The following is a 23,372-nucleotide window of genomic DNA, read 5'->3' as shown; positions in this document are numbered from 1 at the left end:
TCTGTCTTATCTGTGTTTAGGAATTTGGATATCTTTACAGGATGCTCATGATAGGACAGTGAAAGCCTTATTCCTCATGGCCACCTCTAAGGGCACAAATGGAAAACGGGTCCATGAGAGATCATAAAGGGTAAAGCAGAGAGCCGAGCTGGCAAGGATTCGGACAGGGCTCTGTTTCATCCTTGGTGTCTATTTCGGAGTGTCAGCGATGTCTTCCTGATCAAGTCGTGCTTCTCTCTCGTGTGCATAGGCCTCCTTCCTCTTTCAGTTGGCTTTGGAATGTGTAATATTATGAAAAATTATAAAGACCAGCCGAGCCCTGAGATAGCCCACCAGGTCTTTCTGTTCCTAAACCGAACTTGTTTTTCTATGGTGATCTTGGGACAGAAAAATTAAGCTGGTCAGTTTGTAAGATTATTTCCTTCCTTCCTTCCTTCCTTCCTTCCTTCCTTCCTTCCTTCCTTCCTTCCTTCCTTCCTTCCTTCCTTCCTTCCTCCCTTCCTCCCTTCCTTCCTTTTCCTGTATTGATTTGAGAGTGAGAAGAAGTGAGAGAGAGAGAGATAGAAACATTGATGAGAGAGAACATTGATTGATTGGCTGCCTCCTGGGGATGGGGCCCACGACCTGGACATGTGCCCTCACCGGGAATGGGACTGGCGACCTCTTGGTGCATGGATCGATGCTCAGCCACTGAGCCACACCGGCTGGACGTACTTTGTTCTTGCTTTAAAATCTGACTCTGACACACACGAAGTTGGACTTTGTGTTGGGCGTTTGGGCAGCCACTGTGAACTGCCTTGTAAGCCCGGGACACTTGGTTCTGTGGGACACCGGTTGCATTCTGCAGAGTCCGGGAAGCCAGGACCCCTGCCCATTAGCTGAGACACCAGTGACTTCCGGCCTCTTACCACACTACCAGTGTTGAGTGGCATCTCGTAGTTTTCCTGTACATTTCCTGATCGCTAATCAGGTTCACCACATTTCGTATGTGAGTTCTGCATGCCTTTTGCATTTAGGTTTTTCTAAGAGATGGGATGTAATAACTTAGAATAAAGCCGTTCTTCAATTTTTCTTCTCGCTCACAGTGATCACCTCACCAGACCTGCACAAACACGGAGAGATATGGGTCGTCCCAAATACCGATCACGTCTGCACCCGGTTCTTCTTTGTGTAAGTGTGACGGCTCACAACTGTATGTCGCTGTCTTCTCCGCGGTGAGGTGTAGCGACCACGCGTTTGTTCGGCCACTTCAGCTGCTCGTATATAACAGACACACACTTTCTCATCAACTTAAAATGTGTGCTCTGTTTCAATAAGCTGTTAAAAAAAAAACAACAGTGATGTTTCAGTGCTGTTAACTTAGGTGAACTGAAGAAAAACATTGTCTCTTTAACCATCTATGTGTGTATGTGTACATGTGTATACATGTGTGTGTGTACATGTGTATACATGGTGTGTGTATGTATACACACACTCAGATGTTATATAGATATATGCAGGCACATACATAGACACATATATTTTTTTATTTAATTGTGTATATTTACAAATATTAGAACATGAATGTCAACAATAATGAGAAGGTCTCGTTCCTATGAAGAGCTTCTTTATGTTCCATGTAATATAGGCTGACCACGTAGGGCATATTGTGGCAGTTTTTTCGCACGACTGTACATAAGAGCTGTGTAGAGTGTGCAAGCATTCCTCCCGCCCCTCACTAAGTGGTGAGTGTGTAGACCTCTCCGATTATCCCCCCGACTCCCAGCCGCCCCCACGCCTGTGTCCTCCTTGTCCACAGTCCATCCCAGAGAGGACGTCACGGAAGAGTTGAGCACACACCTCTTTTGTACTGTTTTGTCGTTTTCTAAAGAGAAGCTGGGATTGCTCACCGGCTTGTTTCTTACAAGCGCCGTGGGAGTGACTGCGTCACGGTGGCCGGTGCCGAGTCCAGCACCGCGGGGCAGCGTCCTTCCGTTGGCTCGTGACTGTCCCAGTGAGGGCGACCCACCTGCTCTCTTCTGGGCGGGATGGAAACTGAATTTCTTATGATGCAGTTTCATGTGTTACGGATCTATGTAGCCTGTGTGCATATGATACATATTAACACGTAAATTATATGTTATGAGACGGACACACGTCTGTAGATTTCTTTGCCAGGCAGCAGTGAGGACAATGGGAAGAGCCCACTTTTTTTTTTTATTAATTTATTTTTGTTACAGATGTTTCTCCTTTTTCCCCCATTGGCACCCTCCTCCCCATCCCCCTCCCCCACCCCATCCCCAGCTGGGTTGTCCATGTCCATCGGTTATGCATACATGTGTATGAGTTCTGTGGTTTTGACCAGACAGTCTGTGCCTAGGCTCACGGTTATTCGCACGGTGACACTTGCCCAGTTGCATGGCCTCTCGAGCGTCCTCAGTAGGCACAGAGCAGTACCATCAGCATGTACAGCAGCACAGTGTGTCTCCGGCAGACTTCCCGTGGGAACCCAAGGCCCGGGAAAAGTGTGACCATGGCCGTCATCTGCAAGTAGATCACTGGCGAAGGTGTGGTTCAGGGGAAACATAGGTCACTAGTGAGGTCACCTGCATCTGGCAGCACCAGAGCTGCTACGTGTCCCTCGGTCCAAAGGACAAGGACAGGAAGCAGTCATCAGAACCTGGTAGGAGAGGACTTACTAGGTTAGCAGCTTTGAAAGGAATCATGGCCTTTGGTTGAGGGGCAGAGGCAGCCAGGGTGCCCTGATGGGTCTGGAACGAGGGAACCTGACCTCGCCCTCTTGCCAGTGTCTCTGCATTGGCCCTAGAAAGTAGAGGGTAAGGGGCACATTGATGGAGTCCACACGGGTCAGGCTCCGGGGGCACAGTGGGCGCAATGGACAGAGCCGTGCCGTGTGCACCTGCGGCCTCCCCCGAGGTTCTCGTGAGGACCGCCACCACCATGCAGGTCGCCACCCACAAGGCTCGTCACATGTTGTTTCCTCTCTTTCTTCACCGTCCTGACTATCACCCACTGACAGAAGGCCCGCCTTCCGAAAGACATCTCCAGCCCCAAAGTTATTTCATGGCGTGACCTTGAGGTTGTGACAGAATGACTCTCAAGCCTTTTCCTTAGCCCGACATCAGTCCGTGAAATCTGTTTCTTTTAGCATCTCGCGAACATTCACATTTTTTGAGCTAAATAAACAACTTCAGACATCTAAGTGGGCAGGAGGCATTCAAGCGTGATTCTTTGACATTTTACATAAATTATGTAAAATGAATCTGTAGGGATATACATGTGGGGTGCGTATATATGTGTGTTTACTGGAGAACAAGATTTCTTTATTAAGAAGGAGAAGTTGAGGACAAACCGTCTGAAGAAAAGAGAAGAATATGCCCATGCTTTCCACATAATCCAAGGGAAACAGTGCTGTTAAGATCATGGTTTTCATAAATATGAATGAGATTCCATCCTTTTCTCTGCAGCCTCCGGAGAGAAGGGACTAATTAAGAGAAACTGAAAATATCCAAAACACATCCAAAGGAGAATCCGTTCGCTAGTTAACATATATTCTAGTTACAACCATCACTTTCTTTGTAAAAGAGACTGCAGAATTCTAGTGACATGCCCCCTGGTGAGTGGAAACATCCAGGTAAAAAATAAAGAAATGGATGAGAAAGAAGTGATTTATCACAAATATACCATTTTCAGACAGAGAATCCATTTCTGTTCTTCTTATTCCTATTCTTATGTTTTTCATGCTACACAATCTCCTCTGCTAGACACTGGGCCGATGACTAGTGTATAAACAAATGGGCCTTGCTTTTTACCTGTTAGTAGGTAAAAATATTAAAAATAAAAATAACTTCTGTGCTCATTGGATTTCTAGAGTGAAGGAGATAATAAAATAGTCATTTGAGCCCTGGCCGGTCTGGCTCAGCGGTTAGAGCGTCGGCCCGCAGACCAGAGAGTCCCGGGTTCGGTTCCCGCTAAGGGCACATACCTTGGTTGCAGTTTGTCCCTGGCCCTGGTTGGGGTCATGTGGGTGGCAACCACTCGATGTGTCTCTCTCACATCGATGTTTCTCTCTCTCCCTCCCGCTCTATCTGAATATAAATGCAAAAATGTCCTCGGGTGAGGATAAAAAATAATAATAAATAAATAAATAAATAAAATAAGATAGTCATTTGCTGGCCTGATCACATTATTTCCAACAAGTAGACAATAACACAGGAGAGGAAAATTGGGGGGACATTGAGGCAACAGATGACTGGATCAGAGAAATTGGAAGTAAAATTTAAAGGAACATGCCCCTTGGAGGGGGGAGCAGAATGAAAAGTTTGAAAAAAAACTTGATGAAAAATTCCAGAATGAATAAACGTAATCAAATATAAATGCTTCAGGCAAAAATAAAATTCCGGTGTTATGAACAGATTCCAACCAATTTCAAGAGTTTTTGGCAATTCTGGGAATTGTTGCTAAAGCTCGATTTCATTACCGACCTGAGCCCTGTGTGTACAGGTCCTTGAAGGTCAATACGTAGAAATACGGTTTTAAAAGGGGCTAAGAGCCCGGCCGGTGTGGCTCAGGGGCTGAGCGTCGACCCAGGCACCTAGAAGTCGCTGGTTCGATTCCCGGTCAGGACACACGCCCAGGTTGTGGGCCCGATCCCCAGTACGGGGCGTGCAGGAGGCGGCCAGTCGATGTTCTCTCTCATCGATGTTTCTATCTCTCTCTCCCTCTCTCCTCTCTCTCTCAAATCAATACAGGGGAAAAAAATGTTTTAATAAAACTCGGCTCATCCGTTGTGTCTGCTCCTGGTTTTCAGTCCCCTGCAGGCCCAGCTGTCCTTACAGATGTCCTAACGCAGACACACACACGCTTGTCAATAACTTTTTTAAAATTGATTTTTAGAGGGAGAAGGGGTGAAAGAGAGAGAGAAACATCTCTCGGTTGCCTCGTGTATGCACCCCGACTGGGGACCAAACCCGCACCCTGAGTATGTACCCTGACCGGGAATCACACCAGAGACTTTCAGGGTCACAGAACAGTGCCCAACCGACTGAGCCACACTGGCCAGGGCTTGCTCGTCAGTAAATTTTAAATGAACGAACAGAGACAAAGGCCTTTTAAAAAAGGAAAGTATCTTGGATTATGTGCGGTTCTTATTTAAGGTCAGCATTTGAAATCTATCTAAAGAGACGGATACAGGCACAATTTATAAAATAAGAACTGTATAATGGCATTAAATGAAATGAGAGCTATTCCATCGTGATTTTATAGAACATCGACCGTGCCCCGGGGAGCGCAGTGGGGAGACAGCCCATGGACAGAGCCAGGCGGCAGAGCATCAGCCCCTGCTCGGGCAGTGTGGCACCACGCTGGGAGGCTCAGGGGCTTGGCCTTGTCCCGTCTGATAAATCCGGTTCCTCTGTCTCCAACCCGGATCTCCTTCCCGATTGACACTGCGCATCACGCCTGCTTCAAAGTCCCTGATCGCTGCTCACTCCCTAGGAGATGACGCCCAGTCCCCGTGACAGGGACCCCACCAACCCTGAGCCCCTTGTTCCTCCCTCTGTGCCCCTGCGTGGGGAGGTCCAGGAGAGCCCTGCCCAGCCGCACAGCCCACCGTTCTCACTCCACGAGGTTGGGCTTTGCGGCCGGACCGAAGGCGATTGTTCCCACGCTTCCTTCCTTTGACTCCTCCTCCACTCAGCTGGGCCCTCTCCCTCTCTCCTCCCACTTACCTGATGCCTCCTCCTCTTTAGAAGCCCCGTGTAAGCCGTCCATCCTCCTAGGAGCGTCCTTGACTCCCTGCTGATGCTGCTGTGGCATGCCCAGGCCCCGGTGTGCCCAGGCCCTGGTGTGCCCAGGTCCCAGTGTGATGGGTGTGCCCAGGCCCCGGTGTGCCCAGGTCCTGGTGTGATGGGTGTGCCCAGGCCCTGGTGTGATGGGTGTGCACAGGCCCCAGTGTGGTTGGTGTGCCCAGGCCCCGGTGTGCCCAGGCCCTGGTGTGATGGGTGTGCACAGGACCCAGTGTGCCCAGGTCCCGGTGTGATGGGTGTGCACAGGCCCCGGTGCAATGGGTGTGCCCAGCCCCCGGTGTGCCCAGGCCCTGGTGTGATGGGTGTGCCCAGCCCCCGTGTGCCCAGGCCCTGGTGTGATGGGTGTGCCCAGGCCCCAGTGTGGTTGGTGTGCCCAGGCCCTGGTGTGCCCAGGCCCCAGTGTGATGGATGTGCCCAGGCCCCGGTGCGATGGGTGTGCCCAGCCCCCGGTGTGCCCAGGCCCTGGTGTGATGGGTGTGCCCAGGCCCCGGTGTGCCCAGGCCCCAGTGTGATGGGTGTGCACAGGCCCCGGTGTGATCGGCGCATTACTTTTTATACGTGTGGAGTTTTTCTTTACTCGTGTGCTTCTTGAGGTCGGGTGGTCTGCGTGCCGAGTGCCGCGCTCGGCCGGTAGAGGAATGAATGAAATGCCCTCGTTACAGCCACTTGCTGGGTGTTCCACTCGGAAAGTCTGCTGACGCCTCAGACCCCCGCGAGCAGGGAGGCCCTGTGCTTGCTCGGTGGCAGCCAGCGCCTCCCTCCGGTCTCGCGGCAGCGTCTCGCCCGGGCTTGGGGCCTGAGCGTCGTTCTCCGCTCTGGGTCCTGACTCACAGCTCCGCGCCGGTTTCCTGCGGTGGGGCCTTTGTTTCCACTGGCCGCTTCGCCAGGGCTCCGACAGCCGGGCTATTCGCACACTTCTGGTTTCTCCATTGCTCCTAGCCCGCCTCGCAGTGCCAGGCTCACCAAGCATCGCCACTGTCGCACTGGTGGTGCCTGCTTGATGCCAGGAACTGACACCAAAGGTGAGCAGAAAACCGCCCACGATGCCCCCGCTTAGAGTTAGCTGCGGTTCATCTCTTGGTGTGCAGCCTACGTGTCTATGCATTTAAAATATTAAGATCATGCTATTTATACCGCATTAATTTTCCCAGAGCAGACTTTGGGTTATTCCTTCCTCAAGCAGGCTGCTACTGTTTAACCGCGTGGCCTTCCGCAGCACGGAGGCCACGTCCCTGCTCCGGTTACCGGCGCAAGCCACCGATCGAATAACATTATCACCCAGCAGTAGGGATCCGTGTTCCCAAGACTGTGTCTTCACTGTGTCCGTCCGTCCGTCCACACAGCTGGCCTTCAGCCAGTCTTCCGAGGGGGCCACAGGGTCGTCCCCACGGGCCTTTCCAGATGCCCCCATCAGACGGCACCTGTCTTGACTCCGAATTTTGCTCGTCCTGTCTCTCAACCCCCCGGGCCACCGTGACCTACAGCTGTTCACGTATCTGTTATCTTCCCTAGTAAAGTGCACATTGCGTCCGAGTTTGGGGACCTCATGTCCTGCGCAGAAGCACTGAATACAGGTTGAGTGAAAGCGGTGACAGGAGACGGATGTTCTCACTCAGGGAGGAGGTTGACACGGGTGCTGGTGCGGCTCAGGTTCCCACCAGGACTTCGGGCGAGCGCCGGGGTCAGTCATTCGCAGGGAACGTCTCCTCCCTGCCGCCGATCGACGCCAGGGCTGTGGTCCGGTCCCAGACCCAGGGAGACAGAGAGCAGATTTACCTGGGCCCAGTGTAGGCTTGTCACAGAGCTGCGATATCCATTTGAGAAGAGGGGTAAAAACGTTTAGAAGTCTGTACCCATGAGATACCTTCGCGTGCCCGGGAGAGTCCCACCAACTGTCTCTCCGTTTATCTCTCCTGGCATTTTAAGCAAGTTGGTTTCTTTTCTAATTAAAATTGCTGTCGCCCATTTATACACCTGGGAACGTAAGTTATTCTTGTTTCCTTTTAGATGGCTTCATTTCCCCTCCTTCATAGAACCCCGGTCAGTGTATCATTTCCCCGCTGAGATCTGATGTTTCTCTTGTAAATTGCCTTGCTTTCTGGACTGGAAGGAACTTCTCCCGATTAACCTGGTGTTTGTCTGCTGTGCTGATAAATAGCCACCGAGGCCGTCTGCCCTGCTGGACTCGGTGCCCTCTGCCACGAACAGTCACATGTCCGAGCTGTGCCCGCTGACCGAGTCAGGTGCTAGTCCGTGTGTCCTGTGCTCTTATGTCTGCCTCATGGTTTGAGACGCCCCAGCACTTCGGGCCAGTTCTGTCCCCCGGCCTCCAGCTGCTGTGCTCAGGCTTCATGCACGATGGGAAACTGTGTGCTTTTCTGAGTATTTTCCAGCTCCACCTCCCCCCCCTTCGGCTCTGATGGGGACGGAAAGGGCAGCATAGGGAATGTAGTCAGTATATGGGAAGGACTGCCTCGGGCCAGGCGGGTACTGGAAATATCGGGAGAATGGACCAGTTGGTGAGGGAGATGATTGTCTAACCACTATAACGCACACCGGAAACCAACACAGAATAGTATTGAAAGTACACCGTCATCGAAAAATAAAGATACAAAGAAACGGAGCAGGCAGCTGTATCGCATGCTGCAGACTAGAGATTTTGTAGCAGATAAAATCTCCTCAAGTGTCAGCAAGGAGGCCGCGGGCAGCTGTTGCCGGTCTTCGTCAGTGCAGGTGTGGACGATGCCGGTCGTCGTCAGTGCTGGTGTGGACGATGCCGGTCTTCGTCAGTGCAGGTGTGGACGATGCCGGTCGTCGTCAGTGCTGGTGTGGACGATGCCGGTCTTCGTCAGTGCAGGTGTAGACGATGCTGGTCTTCGTCAGTGCAGGTGTGGACGATGCCGGTCGTCGTCAGTGCAGGTGTGGACGATGCCGGTCGTCGTCAGTGCAGGTGTGGACGATGCCGGTCGTCGTCAGTGCAGGTGTGGACGATGCCGGTCTTCGTCAGTGCAGGTGTGGACGATGCCGGTCTTCGTCAGTGCAGGTGTAGACGATGCCGGTCTTCGTCAGTGCAGGTGTGGACGATGCCGGTCGTCGTCAGTGCAGGTGTAGACGAGGTGCACAACTGCAGTGGATTGTGGGAAAGATGAGAAGTTTTGTGTTGCAGACAAAGCTTAACTGAAGGTCAACTTTGACTGGAAAGGAGTGGAGATGGTGGCGTGTAGGTCTCAGTCACGCCGCACGTATCTTATTCAACATGGTGTCTAAAGTTTAGAGACAGTAGGTGTGTTGTCTGCACCAAACATGCCATAGACTGGAACAAATGTACATGCCTGTTAGGAAATGTACGCTAGAGATACGTGTGCACCGGTATTTGAAATCGGGAAGCCGTCAAGCACCGAAACAGTTTGCAGACCTTCCACTCGTCCCGTTTCTCTCCCAGGACAGGAGTCTGGAGTCCACTCTGTCCCCTGTGGTTTCCCCTCGGCGTCCTGGAGGGGCTGGAGGCGGCCCTGTCAACAGCATCACCCCCTCGGCAGGTTGCCCCCAGCCTTGGCTCGGATTCCTGGCTGGCTCAGTGGACCCTCGGTCCCATGGGGAGCCAGGATTCACTCAGAAACCAGGATGACAGATTTTCTTGTCCAGTCAGATCAGTCTTTCCGTATTTTGCCACGAAGCCCCTAGTTAGATCTGGGCAGCTCTGAAGCATTTCACTTTGCACATTCTCTAGTTCACCGCGGGGCTTTCCGCTTGATCTCCTGAGAACACGTCTACGCCTGGACTGTGCTTCTTTCCTTCTCCCGGCTGTTTACCCCGAGGGCCCCGTGTACGTGTGTGTGGACAGGTGTGTGCCGAGAATGAACGATGTTGGCAGGCCCGCAGGGTCAGTGCCCAGGAGTTTGAACCTGATCCCAATGGCGGTCAGGAGGTGGGTGAGCAGGGACGGGCAGGGCCCCAGGGCCTCGGGGTGGGTGCCCTCAGGACCGTGTACACGAGGAAAAGACACGGCGTGCCCTCGTCTTTGAGGCTGTGCCCACCCCCCGGTTACCTGTTTTGAAGTACTTACCACTTCTCGAAAGCTGCTGTCTTGAAGTCATTTTTATGAAGTGAAATTAATTCCGCACCTCGTCTACACTGAGTATTGTCATGGAAGTTCCACAGTTCATCTTGGGACGTTTTCATTGCCCATGGAAGTCTCTTTGAGGAAATGCTTTATCATCTAACACCACTATGTCTCCCTGACGGACGTCGCAGTTGCTCCCTGAGCGCCCTGTTTTCACTTGCGCTGCGCTGACCTGGTGCGTGGTCGTGGGAAGGACCCGTGGAAGGGCCCGTGTGATCCGCCGAATGGGACACTAGTGACAGGGAAGACGCTCTTCCTGGTCACCGCAGAGTAACGAGTGGAAGGCAGGCGTGGCAGAGAGGGAAGGGCTCCTCAGTGTCACTGGTCAGGAAATAAACCAGTGACCACATAGGGGTGAAGCCAGAATCGAGGAGCAGGAAGTGGAGTGGTTTCCTGTGACAGCTGTGAGGGTGTCTGCACAGACTCTTCCTGCAGTCGGCAGGGCTCGGGGACAGAGCGACACGGTGACGGGAGGGCGGGCAGGTCGGGGCACAGGGAAGGGAGGAAGGAAAGGAGGGAGGAAGGAAGGAAGGAAGGAAGGAAGGAAGGAAGGAAGGAAGAGGGGGGATGGAGAGAAGGAAGGAAGGAAGGAAGGAAGGAAGAGGGGGGATGGAGAGAAGGAAGGAAGGAAGGAAGGAAGGAAGGAAGGAAGGAAGGAAGGAAGGAGAAGGAGGGAGGGAGGAGGGAAGGAGGGAGGGAGGGAGGGAGGGAGGGAGGGAGGAAGGAAGGAAGGAGGCAGGAGGGGAAGGAGGGAGAGAGGGAGGAGGGGAAGGAAGGAGGGAGGGAGGGAGGGAGGGAAGGAGGGAGGGAGGGAGGGAGGAAGGGAGAGAAGGGAGGAAGGAGGAGGGAGGAGGGAGGGAAGGGAGGAGGGAGGAGGGAGGGCAGGAGGGAGGGAGGGCGGGAGGGCAGGCATGGGGAAGAACAACCAGGCATGTCGCAGTCCAGGCTCTGCTGTGTCTCCCAGTACAGATGCCTTGTTACACCCAACTGAGAAATAACAGTCTTTTGCCCCCGATGACCTTGGGCTGTCTTTTCGGTCTCCGATCACATTTCTGAGCTGCTTGAATTGCCTTTTGAATTTTTGGAAATGTTTCCCCCTTCTAAATGTGTTGTGTTTCTGTTTTGTACTTTAGCTATGAAGATGGCCAGGTGGGAGACACAAACATTAACACACAAGAAGGAAGCATTTACAGAGAGATCCTTCGGGTGATCGGTAACCAAACCGCCACTGGGTGAAGGACCGGTCGTTAGCGACTTTTGGAAGCCTTCCTCGGGTTCAAAGCTGGGTTTTGAACTGAAGAAGAGGACGAAATAATTTATTGTTATTATAAACAAAATTAATCCTTTGAATACTGATTTTTTTCTTAGTATTTCTAAGTATCTCATTAAATACCTAAAACGGTATGAAGTTGATCGACTGTAGGGTTCTGGACTCTAGGAATAAATGTTCAGCAGCACTTGAACTGCAGTTGGGTTGCTCACACAATAAACAGATTGAAAAAACAGTTTCGTGCTGATATTTTTATATTAAACTCTTCCACTGGAAATTTGGTATTATATACCGACACTTTAGGTTACCAAAATAGAACTGAGAACATTTTATAATGATGTCTAAATCTCTAAGATACTTTGCAATAAGTAAAATGTTTGCACATTCTGACGTGCTATGTACACTTAGTGAGATGAACCTTCAGCTATTTTGGAGGGATGATTCTTATTCTGCCATTATTTTTTTCCCTTATACAGAAACAATTAGTCGTAGATGCAATGCTTTGCCCCAAAGTTTGTAATATACATATCTCTAGACTCATGCATCGAAACGCGTGACTGTGCACATGTGTGTGTATTTGCACACATGTGTATTTGCACACGTGTGTCATGGCGACAGATGGCGTAGCCCACAACCCTGTTCTCACTCAATGAAAACAAATGTGATGTTCAGTTAGCAGTGAATCTGGACACAAACCAAGATATGAGCCAAATTTACCATAGCCATTCACTGAAGATATTTGCAAACAGTATTTCAGTGTGTTCAAAGAATGTTTGTGGTCTTCAGTTAAAATTCAACTCTTTAACAATGTTATTAGAAGTCACAATTTGGGAACATAGAAGCCCCTGGTGGACTAAGTCTGTATTCAAGTGACCACACGTATAAAAAAAGAAAAGAATTTTAACAAACGTTTATGTTTTTTATTTTCTACAATGGGACATTTTAAAAATTTATTTAGGCCACACCAGCATTTTTATATTTTTTCATCTAATACCTCTGCATATTTTTTTTTCATATTGAGAAAGAAGACAAACTTTGAAGTTTCTTTTATATTAAAAGAACACAAAATACGTTTATAGAGAACAATGACACCAGCACCCATCCTTCTCCATTCGAGGGTCATGTGCTCATCGACATCATTTCTGTTTCTTTGGCTCCGAAGGTTTTTCTTAGTCATCACGAGTTTTACTCGACAGTGTTTAATTTTCTCACGCGATGTCTTTGGAATAGGGCCATTCATGAGAGCAGTTTTAATTATTGTGCCTGCCACTCTATTCAAACCCTGAATCAAGGCTCATATCTGATTCTAATTTACTTAGAAAGAAAAAAATAAAAATGTATAGTCATTTGCAAGTATAATGTTGTAACTATTCTGTGTTTATTCTCTTTGGCATATAAGGTGAGAAAAAAAAAAAGGTCATCCTTGTTATTAAGGGTTGCTGTTTGGGAAGCCTTGACTAGTCATTTGTTTTCTTATAGTGTAAATACTTGATTTCTGCAAAAAGGACTTGAAACGGTTGGGATATTAATCCTTGTGACACGGTCCACTTAAAACATTGATCTGTTTTGACTTGTACCTTCAAACCCAAAGTGACGCTGAGGTATACTGTTGGCAGGATAGGGCCAAGAGGCAGCATCTTATTTCGTGCCTGTGAACAAATGTTTGAGGATTTCATGTAGGACAAGATAACTATTTGCTGAAGTCTCCCAGGTCCCTTTGACTGTGTTCTAAAAACATTTTTAAGCCACAAGATTATTTTTTCAAATTAATTTTCTGGGCCATTTTATATCTGACATAAATAGGAAGATGTAATAGTAGGATTTGGACATTGAGGTCCTGGAGCCCCACCTGTTTGGCCCCTGGGGCCACTGAGGCACCCCAAAGACTCAACAGTGCCTCCATGCAAAATTTAGAACCACTGATGCAACTCCTTAAGGGTTTACGGAACAGCCGAGTGATCTGTGAGGAGTGCAGTATTCAAATCTGACCTGTAACGGTAACTTCAAGGACTTGGGAGACTATTTCAATATAGGAGGAGGGGAGGAAAAACTAGCCTACTAGAAAATTCTGCCAATTTAAGAATGAAAGATTCTTCTCTCAGAGCAAGGAAAGTATTTGATAGTTTTGATGCCTAATAATATTACAGACAATAGGCACCTTTTACGGTAATCAATTGAGGTGACTTCTGACGATAATGGAGTGCTACTGTAGTGCAGAATGACAAATTTTACATTTGTTTCAAAAAGTCAGATCCTTTTTAAGCAAATATTCTAGAGCCAATCTTTTCATTGAAAATGTTACTATCAGTATACTATAGTATACTGATGCGTACCTTGTGAATACCATACTTCCAAAATCCAAACAGAACTTTAAAATTCAGAAGTTTAAACATTATTATCATGCCTTGATTCAGTCACCCCATTAAGATACTATCTATTGACTTATTTGATGATTCCAAGCATGTGATACTATATTGCATTTATAGGATCATTTGAAGTCTGTTTATTGCTGCTTTGTAATAGTTGTATTAATTGTGTAGCTGTTACTACATCACGTTAACCCACTGAGCAAAGGCTACTGTTCATTTCATTGTCAAAGAAGGGAAAGAAGAACCTTAATTTATTCTGTTTTTTTTTTTTCTGGTATTGCTGATTTTGTGAACATTTCACTATAAATAAGTTGTCTTCTTTTATTGTCTATTGTATTAAAAAAGAAAATAATCAAATGTTCAAGAAGAGAAAAAGCAATAACACACTTATATTATTACTGTAGAATTCACGAAGCCAAGGTACTTCAGTGGCCTCCGATTACATTACGTTGAAATGGTTTTTATTTTTGTTGCTCAGCAGGTCGGAAATGTTGGACTTGAAGGTGGTTTTTTAATTTAAAATTTGAATATAAATATAAAATTTTGTATAAGATAGTAAGCCCTTAAACTCACTATCTAATACTATGTGATGTAAGAATCCAATCCGAACTGTGGTTAATGCTCTGAGTATTACTCACTGAAAAATGTAAGCATCTAGAAAAGAAATCCTCTATTGTCCTCCCCTTTGCGAAAAGAAAGGAAAACCTTTGATACACAAGCCTCTCAAGTCTTTATGATGGCTGAAGGATGCTGTGTAGCATAGCAGCACTTTCTGCCATAATACCATAACTTCATAAGGACCCGGGGTTTCAGGACGTGTTCAGGAAAAATCCATCACCCTTGTTAAAGTCAGGTGGTAATTTCACACGTCTGTCCGTCAGGCCACGGGACCGTGGGCCGCCTACCATCTAGACGTACGGATTTTGTGGTGGCCCTGAACGGGCGTCTTAAAAATATCGTGATGTTGTTCTGTTGTCTTGCTGAATTCTTCGTTATAACACTACCTCAAGACCAGTGATAAGACTGTCTGTCAAGGTGAATTGGGGATTCCAGTGTAAGAAAGGGAGTTTTACAAATAGAAGTCATCAAACAATTCAACGGTCAAGGCTGTGCTGGGCACAGATACTGTCAGTTGTCTCTTGACAACACAGTACAAGGGATACTTCAGTCATGGGTGATGGATGACACACTTAACACCCAATGAGCCACGGGAAGGGGTTTCAAGTTGCAAAATTTGAAAATAATTAGTTCCCTTTAAGATTGGTTTTCTACAGGGGCCAAATCTATGTCCATTCACCGAAAGCCACAAACAGATGCCCACCCTGAACAGTTAAAGGATTAAAAATACCCAATGCCTACGCCAGAATGGCACCCTGAACATTCAAATATTTTGGCATTGAATGCCTGCTAAATTTCTGTCAGATTATATATAAAATTGATGTATATTATTACCCAGTTAATTTTTCTTGGGGGATTTTTGTATACACCATGATATATTAGGATAAGTTTTTTGTAGGTCAAAAGAATTTCAAGTAGTTTTTAGACAAAACATATCCATGAGTGTGAAAAAGCTGTGTTGAGGAATAGATTACATTACACATTTACCAGCAAGTCAGTAAAAAAAAAAATAGTGCTTATTTACATAGTCAACATAATTTAATGTTCTAAAAATAATTTCTTCAATCTGCCCGATATTTAACGTATCAGTTGAGATTTTAAAATATGCAGCCACCCCTCTATGGAAACATTACAACATGCCTCTGTTTCTTTAACTCAATCGCCTTCTTTACAACACATTTCTTGACTTTTGTGCACAAAATAGTATTGCAACCTGCTATTTAGCCTTTGGTGCCTTAGAGTTATTATAAATATTTAACAATATGTACATAATGTAAATACTGCCAAGAGATCACTAAGGCCAAATATTTTCTCTATTCACTTTTTATTGCACTTGCTTTCTATTGCTCCTTAAGCCTCTTTTATCCAGCTTTGTAATAGTTCCAACATTGTAGCCAATGTAAATGTTTACTTTCAATAAATCTGAATTTGTTCAACAAGCATGGTCTATGTGGGCACTGCTTTGAAACCTCGGTTAGGCTGAGGTATTCCTCGTGATGAATCTTGCTTCTGGAGACTAGATATTTGAAGTTCTCAACAAACTCTAAAAAAGGATGTTTCCCTTTTCACTTATAAAATACTTTTAAAATAAGAGGGAATACAAGGGAAAAAATCTGTTTTTGCCTGCATTCTGCAAATAGTTGTGATAGATGTAGCTGATCATGTGATTTTAATTTCAAATTATGTCAGGAAATAGAGGATGGAAAAGAAAGATTTTTGTATGTGTGCTCTGTTTATAAATGCTTTGGCATAATACCCAAAGGAGCATTTCAAATACACCGTCCCAGATTTTCTAAGCGTTTCTGACTCGGTTAGTAATAAGAAAGTGATTTTTAACACCACTTTTTATGAAATACATCTCATTAACTGCATAAGACATTAGTCCATAAATAAACATAGTTCTCTAATCACATTCATAGTAAATGTTTATGAGGAGTTGTTTATATTCTCATAATTAAAATGATTTTTTACTTCTGTTACATTTACAGCTGAGAAACCATAGACGCAAACTTCTGTTTGTTAGACTTGATTTCACTTGCTCCAGAAATACCTGTTAAGAGTCTAGTCGGTATAAGGAATAGAGATGATTAGATTGTTGCGTTGGCCTTCAGGAGCATTCGATCTTTGTGGGAAAAGAAAACAAACACATCTGGAAATAATCCAAGAATAACACAAGGCCGATGATGCTGAATGGAAAAGACCAAAAGTGCAAGCCAGGCTGAGGGGAGGAACAGATCACGTGCATCCGACAGTGGGGAAGGGACGTGGAGGAGAGGGGGTGCGTGGAGGCAATAGGCCAACATGCAAGGATTTGGGTGACCTCCAGAAACAAGCACTTTTTTTTCTTTATTGACTTTACAGAGAGAGGAAGTAAGAGGGAAAGAGATAGAAACATCAATGAGCGAGAACATCAGCTGACCACCTCCTGCACGCCCCCCACCGGGGATCAGGCCTGCAACCTGGGCCTGTGTCCTGACCAGGAATCAAACCAGCAACCTCTTGGTGCCTGGGTCGACACTCAACCACTGAGCCACACTGGCTGGACACACTTCTACAATTTAAATGACACTTTGAATCTTTAAAGGTGTGCTCATGGGTAGCATGTAACTAATTTCTGTTTATACCACTTTGCATAAACTTTTCGCCACAAAGTCACAATGATCGGCGTGTACATCTGCCTCCGCTTTGCAAGAGACTCGTATATTAGAAAACACTTCATTTTTTTTGCGCATTTAGATTGCGATTCCTCAACCAAATTTTAATGACAGCGTTTTGGCTTTGAGGCTCCGTGGCACTGGTGTCCTGAGCTGCCCTTCCCCGTGACCTGGCTAGTTCCTCCTCGGGAATGTGCTGGCAATAGTGTCGCTTCTGCTTCCAGGCTCACTTAAAGCTACAGAGGCTTGTTTTTGTGGAAAGCCAATGTGAAGAATCCCTGAGGTTTGGTTGAGTGTTCATTGGACTTCTATTGCTGTTCCCAAATTCCAGGCCTCTCTTTTTAATGACTTCAAATAGCAGTGCCCTGGAATTTCATCTAAGCAGAATGAAAATTTCAAAGATGCCACGCACATAGTTGACAAGTGATGTTTTCTTGAATTCCAGATAAGAGAAACGTTTTATTAGATAGGATTTGCCTTATGTAGCACTTTCGAATGTAGAAAACGCCTCATTTTTCCTACAAAATAACTCTGTGGAATGTGTCAGCAGATACCTTTATCTCTTATAAAGGAGAAGTTAGGTAGCTTGCCCCAGGGGTCACTAGGGACAGGGTTTCTGAGTCTCACCTCTGTCCTGTCGAATAAACCATGTCTGTTATCGCTGAAACCCCACCTCGGCAACACAAGCAGCAAATACAAGTAAGCGTGACGGCAGATTAGTAAGGAGAGTCGATGAAGAGACAGGTCTGGTTGCCTGGGAGAGTTGCGCAGCGGAGCTGTTGAACTACCCTTGCACAGGCTGGGCGTGACTTTGTTTTGGAGCCTGGCAGGAGAGAAGTCTGCACGTGCTGTAACTGGCAACGGAAGACTGTTGTCAGCCTTTGGGCGTGTGACATCACGACTGGAGTTTCGGAAGCATGCTGGCGGCCGTCTCCGGGAGGATTTCTGAGGCTGGCAGAAAGCAAGAGGTGTTAGAGGTCGGTTTCTGTCATTCCGACGAAGGTGCACAGGACTGGACGGGCAACTGAGGGAAAGGGATAGAGGGAAGACACAGATTTAGGAAGAAGCAGTAAATGAAGAAACCAGAGACCCAGTTTGTGTGATAGGGATAACTTAATATATTGAGAGTCATTTCCCCCTGGACTTTTTCTTGGAGATCAGTCAACACGCTTCCATTCCTTTTGGTGTGCAGGAAAGAGAGGAGGACTCACTGAGGACCGGGCCCAGCAATACTGTCTCAACCCCAAGAGGCCTGTACGCGCATATTCAGCCATGTGAAGGGGCATGTAGAGAGGTGCTGGGCCACAAGGGGGTGTGTTTGTGACACCTCACACCCTCCACTTGTAAACCAGACTGCGGAATACTCTGATCTGTAAGAGAATTGTCAGTAGTTTAGTAAGTCTGTTTCCATGCAACATCCATTTCCCAGATCTATCAAATTGTGTGTGTGTGTGTGGTGTGTGTGTGTGTACAATGCATTATAGTCTGGGGTACGCTTAGAACTACTGCCCAGGACGGTGGCCTCTTATTCCAGGCACTACTTTGAAATCACTGTCCACCATGGATGACTCTAACTCCCATCGTGATCTGATGACCTCTAAACCTATAGCTCTTGTTCCTTTGAAATTGGAGCACCAAATCGATGTGATCGAATAGACCAAGCAAACATCTCTTCCGGGTGTCCCAAGGAAACCTCAAACTAAGCAGTGTCCCCAGCCACCATTCTCTCCTCTCGCCTGCCTCACAGTGAACCCATGAGCGGCCACACCATCACCTGTACACAAGCCAGCCCCGTCCTCCCAGCCGCCTGCCTTCCCAGTCAATCCCCACCAGTGCGCGGCCAAGCCATCTCCATTCCTCTTCCTGTCTGGAGTGCATTGTTTCCCCGCCCTGCCCTGTGACTGTCTTCGTTAACCTTTACGCGGGTGATGTCGGCATCTCCAGGGGCCTTTCCTGACCGCAGTCAGGGTCCTCTGCTCAGATATTCCGCCAGCACATTGATGGCAGCTTTGTGGTTGGTAAGATGCTGTAAACCCCCTGTGCCGGAGACACGGCCCCCGAGTCCCGATGCCCGCACGCAGCGCTGAAGGGTGAGCTCAGCACGGGCACCCTTCTCCCACCCGTTGGTCTCTGCCAAATAGGCTACCACATATTTTTAATATGACAACTGGCTTGACACCCTGTCATGTGCTGAAACAAAAGTGATCTTTCTAAAATGCAAATCTGATTTTGTAACACCCTTACTTGAAATCCTTCCGTGTCCCCTCTGTCACGCACTGGGATAGAAAGTCTTGTTGCCGCGTCCCCCTCCGCCCTCTGCAGCCTCACCCCACGCCCACCCTGTGGACCGTCCACTCAGCAGTGGCACCTCCTCACCTCCTCTCTCGGGCTTTTTCTGTTGCCCGAGCCCCCGCCCCATCTCCAGGGTTCACCCCTGTTGGACCTCCGTCAGTTCTCATTTCTTTCCCAAGCTTCCCGCGTACTCCCAGGTGGGCCAGATGGTTCTAATCTCCTGCCGTCTGACCGTAGCCCACCTGTGTTACTTAGCAGACAATGAAAAGGCTGATTGAGTTGCCTGCTTTCCCCCATGACCCCTCCTCCATGCCACCAGACGCAGGTGGTGTCCACTCCCTGGTCAATGTTTGGCGCTCAGTAGGCACACACGCAAGAAAATCATAAATGTCTATCTGATGAAGATGGTCTTGAAATAAAGTGACAGTAAAGCCAAACATCCTTAAAATATCTTTTAATTGGCATATAATAAATTCATGAATCTAAAAAATTCCAGCAGGGGGAGGAGAACAAGCCAGAGCCATCATCATCATCTTCTTCTTCTTCTTCATCATCTTCTTCATCTTCATCATCATGGGCTCCAGCTCCAGCCTCATCACCTGCAGAAAATGTAGGAATTGTTAGGTCTTGGTATCATCTACTCTGTCACCTTGAAGTATATCTTTTCATCTTACCATTATTTATCTTGACTTTGGATCAAGCAATACCTGGATTGGAAGGTCATTTTGCGGGCCCAGAATGAAGCACAAAGCTGGACACTTAACAATTTATAATTTAATGTCAGTGATTTGCATAACCAAAGGATCAGTGCTTTGCTAAATAATTACCTTAAATAATGAGCTTCTTTAGCATATTTAGGAGTTCATTTACAGGTCATTAACTACTTGACATACATGGCAGATGAAACTTTGAGCTAAAGTACTAATATTCATTACCAATAAAAATAAATCAGTGATGGAACTAAGTGCATCTATAATTATAAGTCAATGGGGAGATAAATTTTCTTCCAAAGGAACTGCATTCTTCTAACATGGTATAAATTGTAACGGGCCTGAATTTTATTACACGTACTAACTGCTCTGTGACACCCAACTTAATTTTTGCAGCTGTATAGTTGGGAACATTTCTGTTCTTTATGTATTCCCTGGTGAACTTCTGGGATACATATTTCCTAATAGCAGTAGGCTTACAGCACAGTCAATTCTAGTTCTAATATACAGCAGTCGCGGAGCAGTATAGGTTTCTGCAGTTGTTTATTTAGAACATTTTTTCTTGAGATTCTGCCTCTTTGCAAATCTGTCCATAATTCTAGGCTAAGCTCATGTACCTTCAAGTACATGAATATGTCCTGGAGCACCCAGCCATAAACGAGGTCTTTCTGCAACCCCTTGTAGTTCTCTGGTAGCACTGATTGAGTTACCACTTTTTCTGGGGCTCCAGAAAATGCATTCCTGAGCATTACACTCTACCCACTGTGCCAAAAACCTCTCCTTGCTAATGTTATGTTTAATTTCATGACTTTAATCTGTTGAACATTTGTTATTTAATTTTTTAAAGCCCATCTCTGCCACCAAACCAGGGTGGCCTGGGGGACATAATGGGGCAGAGTTTCCATTTAGCTACAGAACAATTTAATGTGTAACAGATTCACCACTTTCTTTCCACCCTCATTATGGGAGTTCCCTTCATCTGTTGAGGGTGAAAGCAACTGGTCCTTACAGTAGACACGGAGCAAGGAAGATAGGAGCTGCCTGTAGACGTAGAAAAAGCCAGATTGAAAGACTTGACAAATGCATGCTTTGCTTTTCCATAAAAAGACATTTTTCAAATGTGTAAGCAAACATTAAATTTCATAGGTAGAGGGTGGGGCGAAAGTAGGTTTACAGTTGTTCACATGGAAAATGATACAATAATCAATAAATAACAATAGAAGAATAAACACTTGTGTACTCTCAACTGTAAACCTACTTTTGCCCCACCCTGTGGATTGACTGTTTTGAAATATTATCTGATTGGCATGTGTTTCCAGGGATCATAAAAAGTTCTTTGGCTTCCATCATTCTAAGAATGAGGGTTGGGAAGAAGACTCCAGCCCCTCTCCCATCGAAAGAGCGATGCCGATGGCTTCCTTACTGCCTGATCTCTGCTCAAGTCACCTCCATCCCCAAGGTCACCAGGTTGAAAACCATTTCTCTTGCCCACGACATCCGCTCCATCTTCAAGAACTGTCCAGTCTGCATCCAAACTCTCTCTGCTCCTCTGGTCTGCTGTTATACTCGCCAACTCTAATGTTGTCATTTATCTCTTTGGAACTCTTTTTTGTTCAACCCGGGCTATGTACCAGTTTCTGTGACAGGTGTTCTCTTAGATGCTCATGGTTCACCTCAAAGGAGTGATTCTTGCCCGGAAAGATGTCACAGTCCTTAGGAGAGCACAGAGAGAGGCAGTTATGATCCAGGACGCAGAAGATGGTGACGGTGGGTCATGGAAGGAAACCCTTCACCGAGCCTCGAAGACCTTGTCAGGGTCTCGATCTTATGTGGACCACGCATCCTACATGGCATTCAAGCCCTCTGCGAAGAAACTAAATACAGTTCCATCTTTTTATATCACAAAATCGATTCATACGACTTATTTTCAGTCAAACCAGGGTCCCCACTCGTCCCTGCTTCCGGCCAACCTTGGATTCTGTCCATTGTCTGTCCTTACCCTGTTTGCCCTTGATTCCAATCATTCCACCCACCCCCTCGGTCGGTTGGCTTTAAACCTCTCCTCCTAAAAAATCTCAGAGGAAATCTTACGTCTTCTGAAGCTCAGCCCCCAGTGCAGTCTCTTCCTCCCACGCCCTCTCTTAGCCATGAGCTGGACATGTCCCGCGGGGCCACCACAGACTGCTGTGGGCCCCGCCCCTCCTTGGTCCGCCTCTCCCACTAGACAGGAAGCTCCTCCAGGTAAAAATAATGACGACACACAAACGGAAACTCAAGGACTGTGTTTACATTGCCTTTCTGATGTCCTCCCCACCCTGAGGGAGCTAGCAGCAAATATGTTTGAATGAATGAATGAATGAATGAATGAATGAATGAATGAATGAATAAATGAATGAATGAAGAAGTATAGTTTGGAACATTAGCAGGAGACGCAGTTACATGCCAGCAACATCCTCAGCGATTCCTGCCCGTCCCCCCAGTGGGACTGAACTACAAACAGAGGGGACATAGATCTGAACCTTGTTTTGCAAATTCACTATAGCAAAGTGGCGACCCTGTGCAAATAGCAACCAGACATCCCTCTGGGAAGACAAAAACAACTGACCTTCGACTTGGATTCCTGGTTGTCCTCCATGTGTCCTGTTTTGTCTTGAAAATGCAGCTACCGTGACACCGTGCTCACAGCCTGGTTCCCAGGTCAAGGCCCGGGCGGCGTCCTGGGGCTGCAGCAGCAGGAGGGACAGGGAGGGAGCCTTCCCCTTGGAGCCCGTGGCCTCCAGTCCCCTCCGGTCCCTCCCCCCCTCCTCCAGGAATAACCACCCCTCTCAGCTTCAGGCAGGGAATCCCCAGGTGACTTACAGGGACAGACATTTCCTTTGACGTGGTAGATGGAGCGACCACGGTGTCCAGGCGAGGACCCTTTTCCTGTAAGCAAACAGAAAGGGTCACCAGGAAGCCCGGTCCCCTTCCACGGCCGCCTTCAGGGACCTGGGAAGGTGGCCTCTGCTTCCTTTGCTGACGCACTGTGCGGAGTGGACACCGGGGGCCAGTGGGGGCCGCTGTCGTCCCTCAGCAGCGGAGAGGGGGGGACCCCAGGTCAGCGGGAAAGCCACGGCGAGGGGCCTCTCGCGTAGTCTGGGAGCCCGCTGAACCAAGGAGACGGAGACGGGTGTATTTCTCAAGCACATGTCTCATGCCCCTTTTGATAAACATGATCCACTTCTGTTTAAATGCCTGCTTGGCTTTCCTCTCCGGCTCTGCAGCTGTTACCTCAAGTCGTCCAGCTATTCCGGTTGAAAAATACGCGTTTATTTGTCTGCTGCTTTACATCGTGTTCATCTACAGAAATAAGCGTCTTCCCCAGCAAGACGGCAGCTGCATTCTCCACCCTCCGCCCCGCAGAACCAGCAGGTGTGGGCGTCCACCTGCACGGGGAGAGCGTGCTAGGTTGGCCCGTATGGGCTGTGACATGGTTGACAAGCTGTCATCATCTCAGGACTTGCAGACAGAGGGTGAGCAGCAGAAGCAC

General features: G+C 47.5%; 1 protein-coding gene across 2 annotated transcripts in view; it reads left to right on the top strand.

Moving 5' to 3' along the window:
• The window catches only part of PARP8 (poly(ADP-ribose) polymerase family member 8), a 159,003-nt gene extending 147,280 nt beyond the window's left edge, over window positions 1-11,723 (top strand). Inside the window, exons 20-21 of one of the 2 annotated variants that reach the window (XM_036280605.1) lie at window positions 1,086-1,170; window positions 11,064-11,723. In XM_036280605.1, the coding sequence (XP_036136498.1) occupies window positions 1,086-1,170; window positions 11,064-11,166 (188 nt within the window). In that variant the 3' untranslated portion in view covers window positions 11,167-11,723. The remainder of the gene's footprint in view (window positions 1-1,085; window positions 1,171-11,063) is intronic. The other variant, XM_036280606.1, reaches the window with a different exon arrangement.
• The last annotated feature ends 11,649 nt before the right edge of the window (window positions 11,724-23,372 follow it).

The sequence above is a fragment of the Molossus molossus genome, unplaced genomic scaffold (genome assembly GCF_014108415.1).
Source record: "Molossus molossus isolate mMolMol1 unplaced genomic scaffold, mMolMol1.p scaffold_m16_p_3, whole genome shotgun sequence".
NCBI lineage: Eukaryota > Metazoa > Chordata > Mammalia > Chiroptera > Molossidae > Molossus > Molossus molossus.
This window is presented reverse-complemented; position numbering and strand designations above follow the sequence as displayed.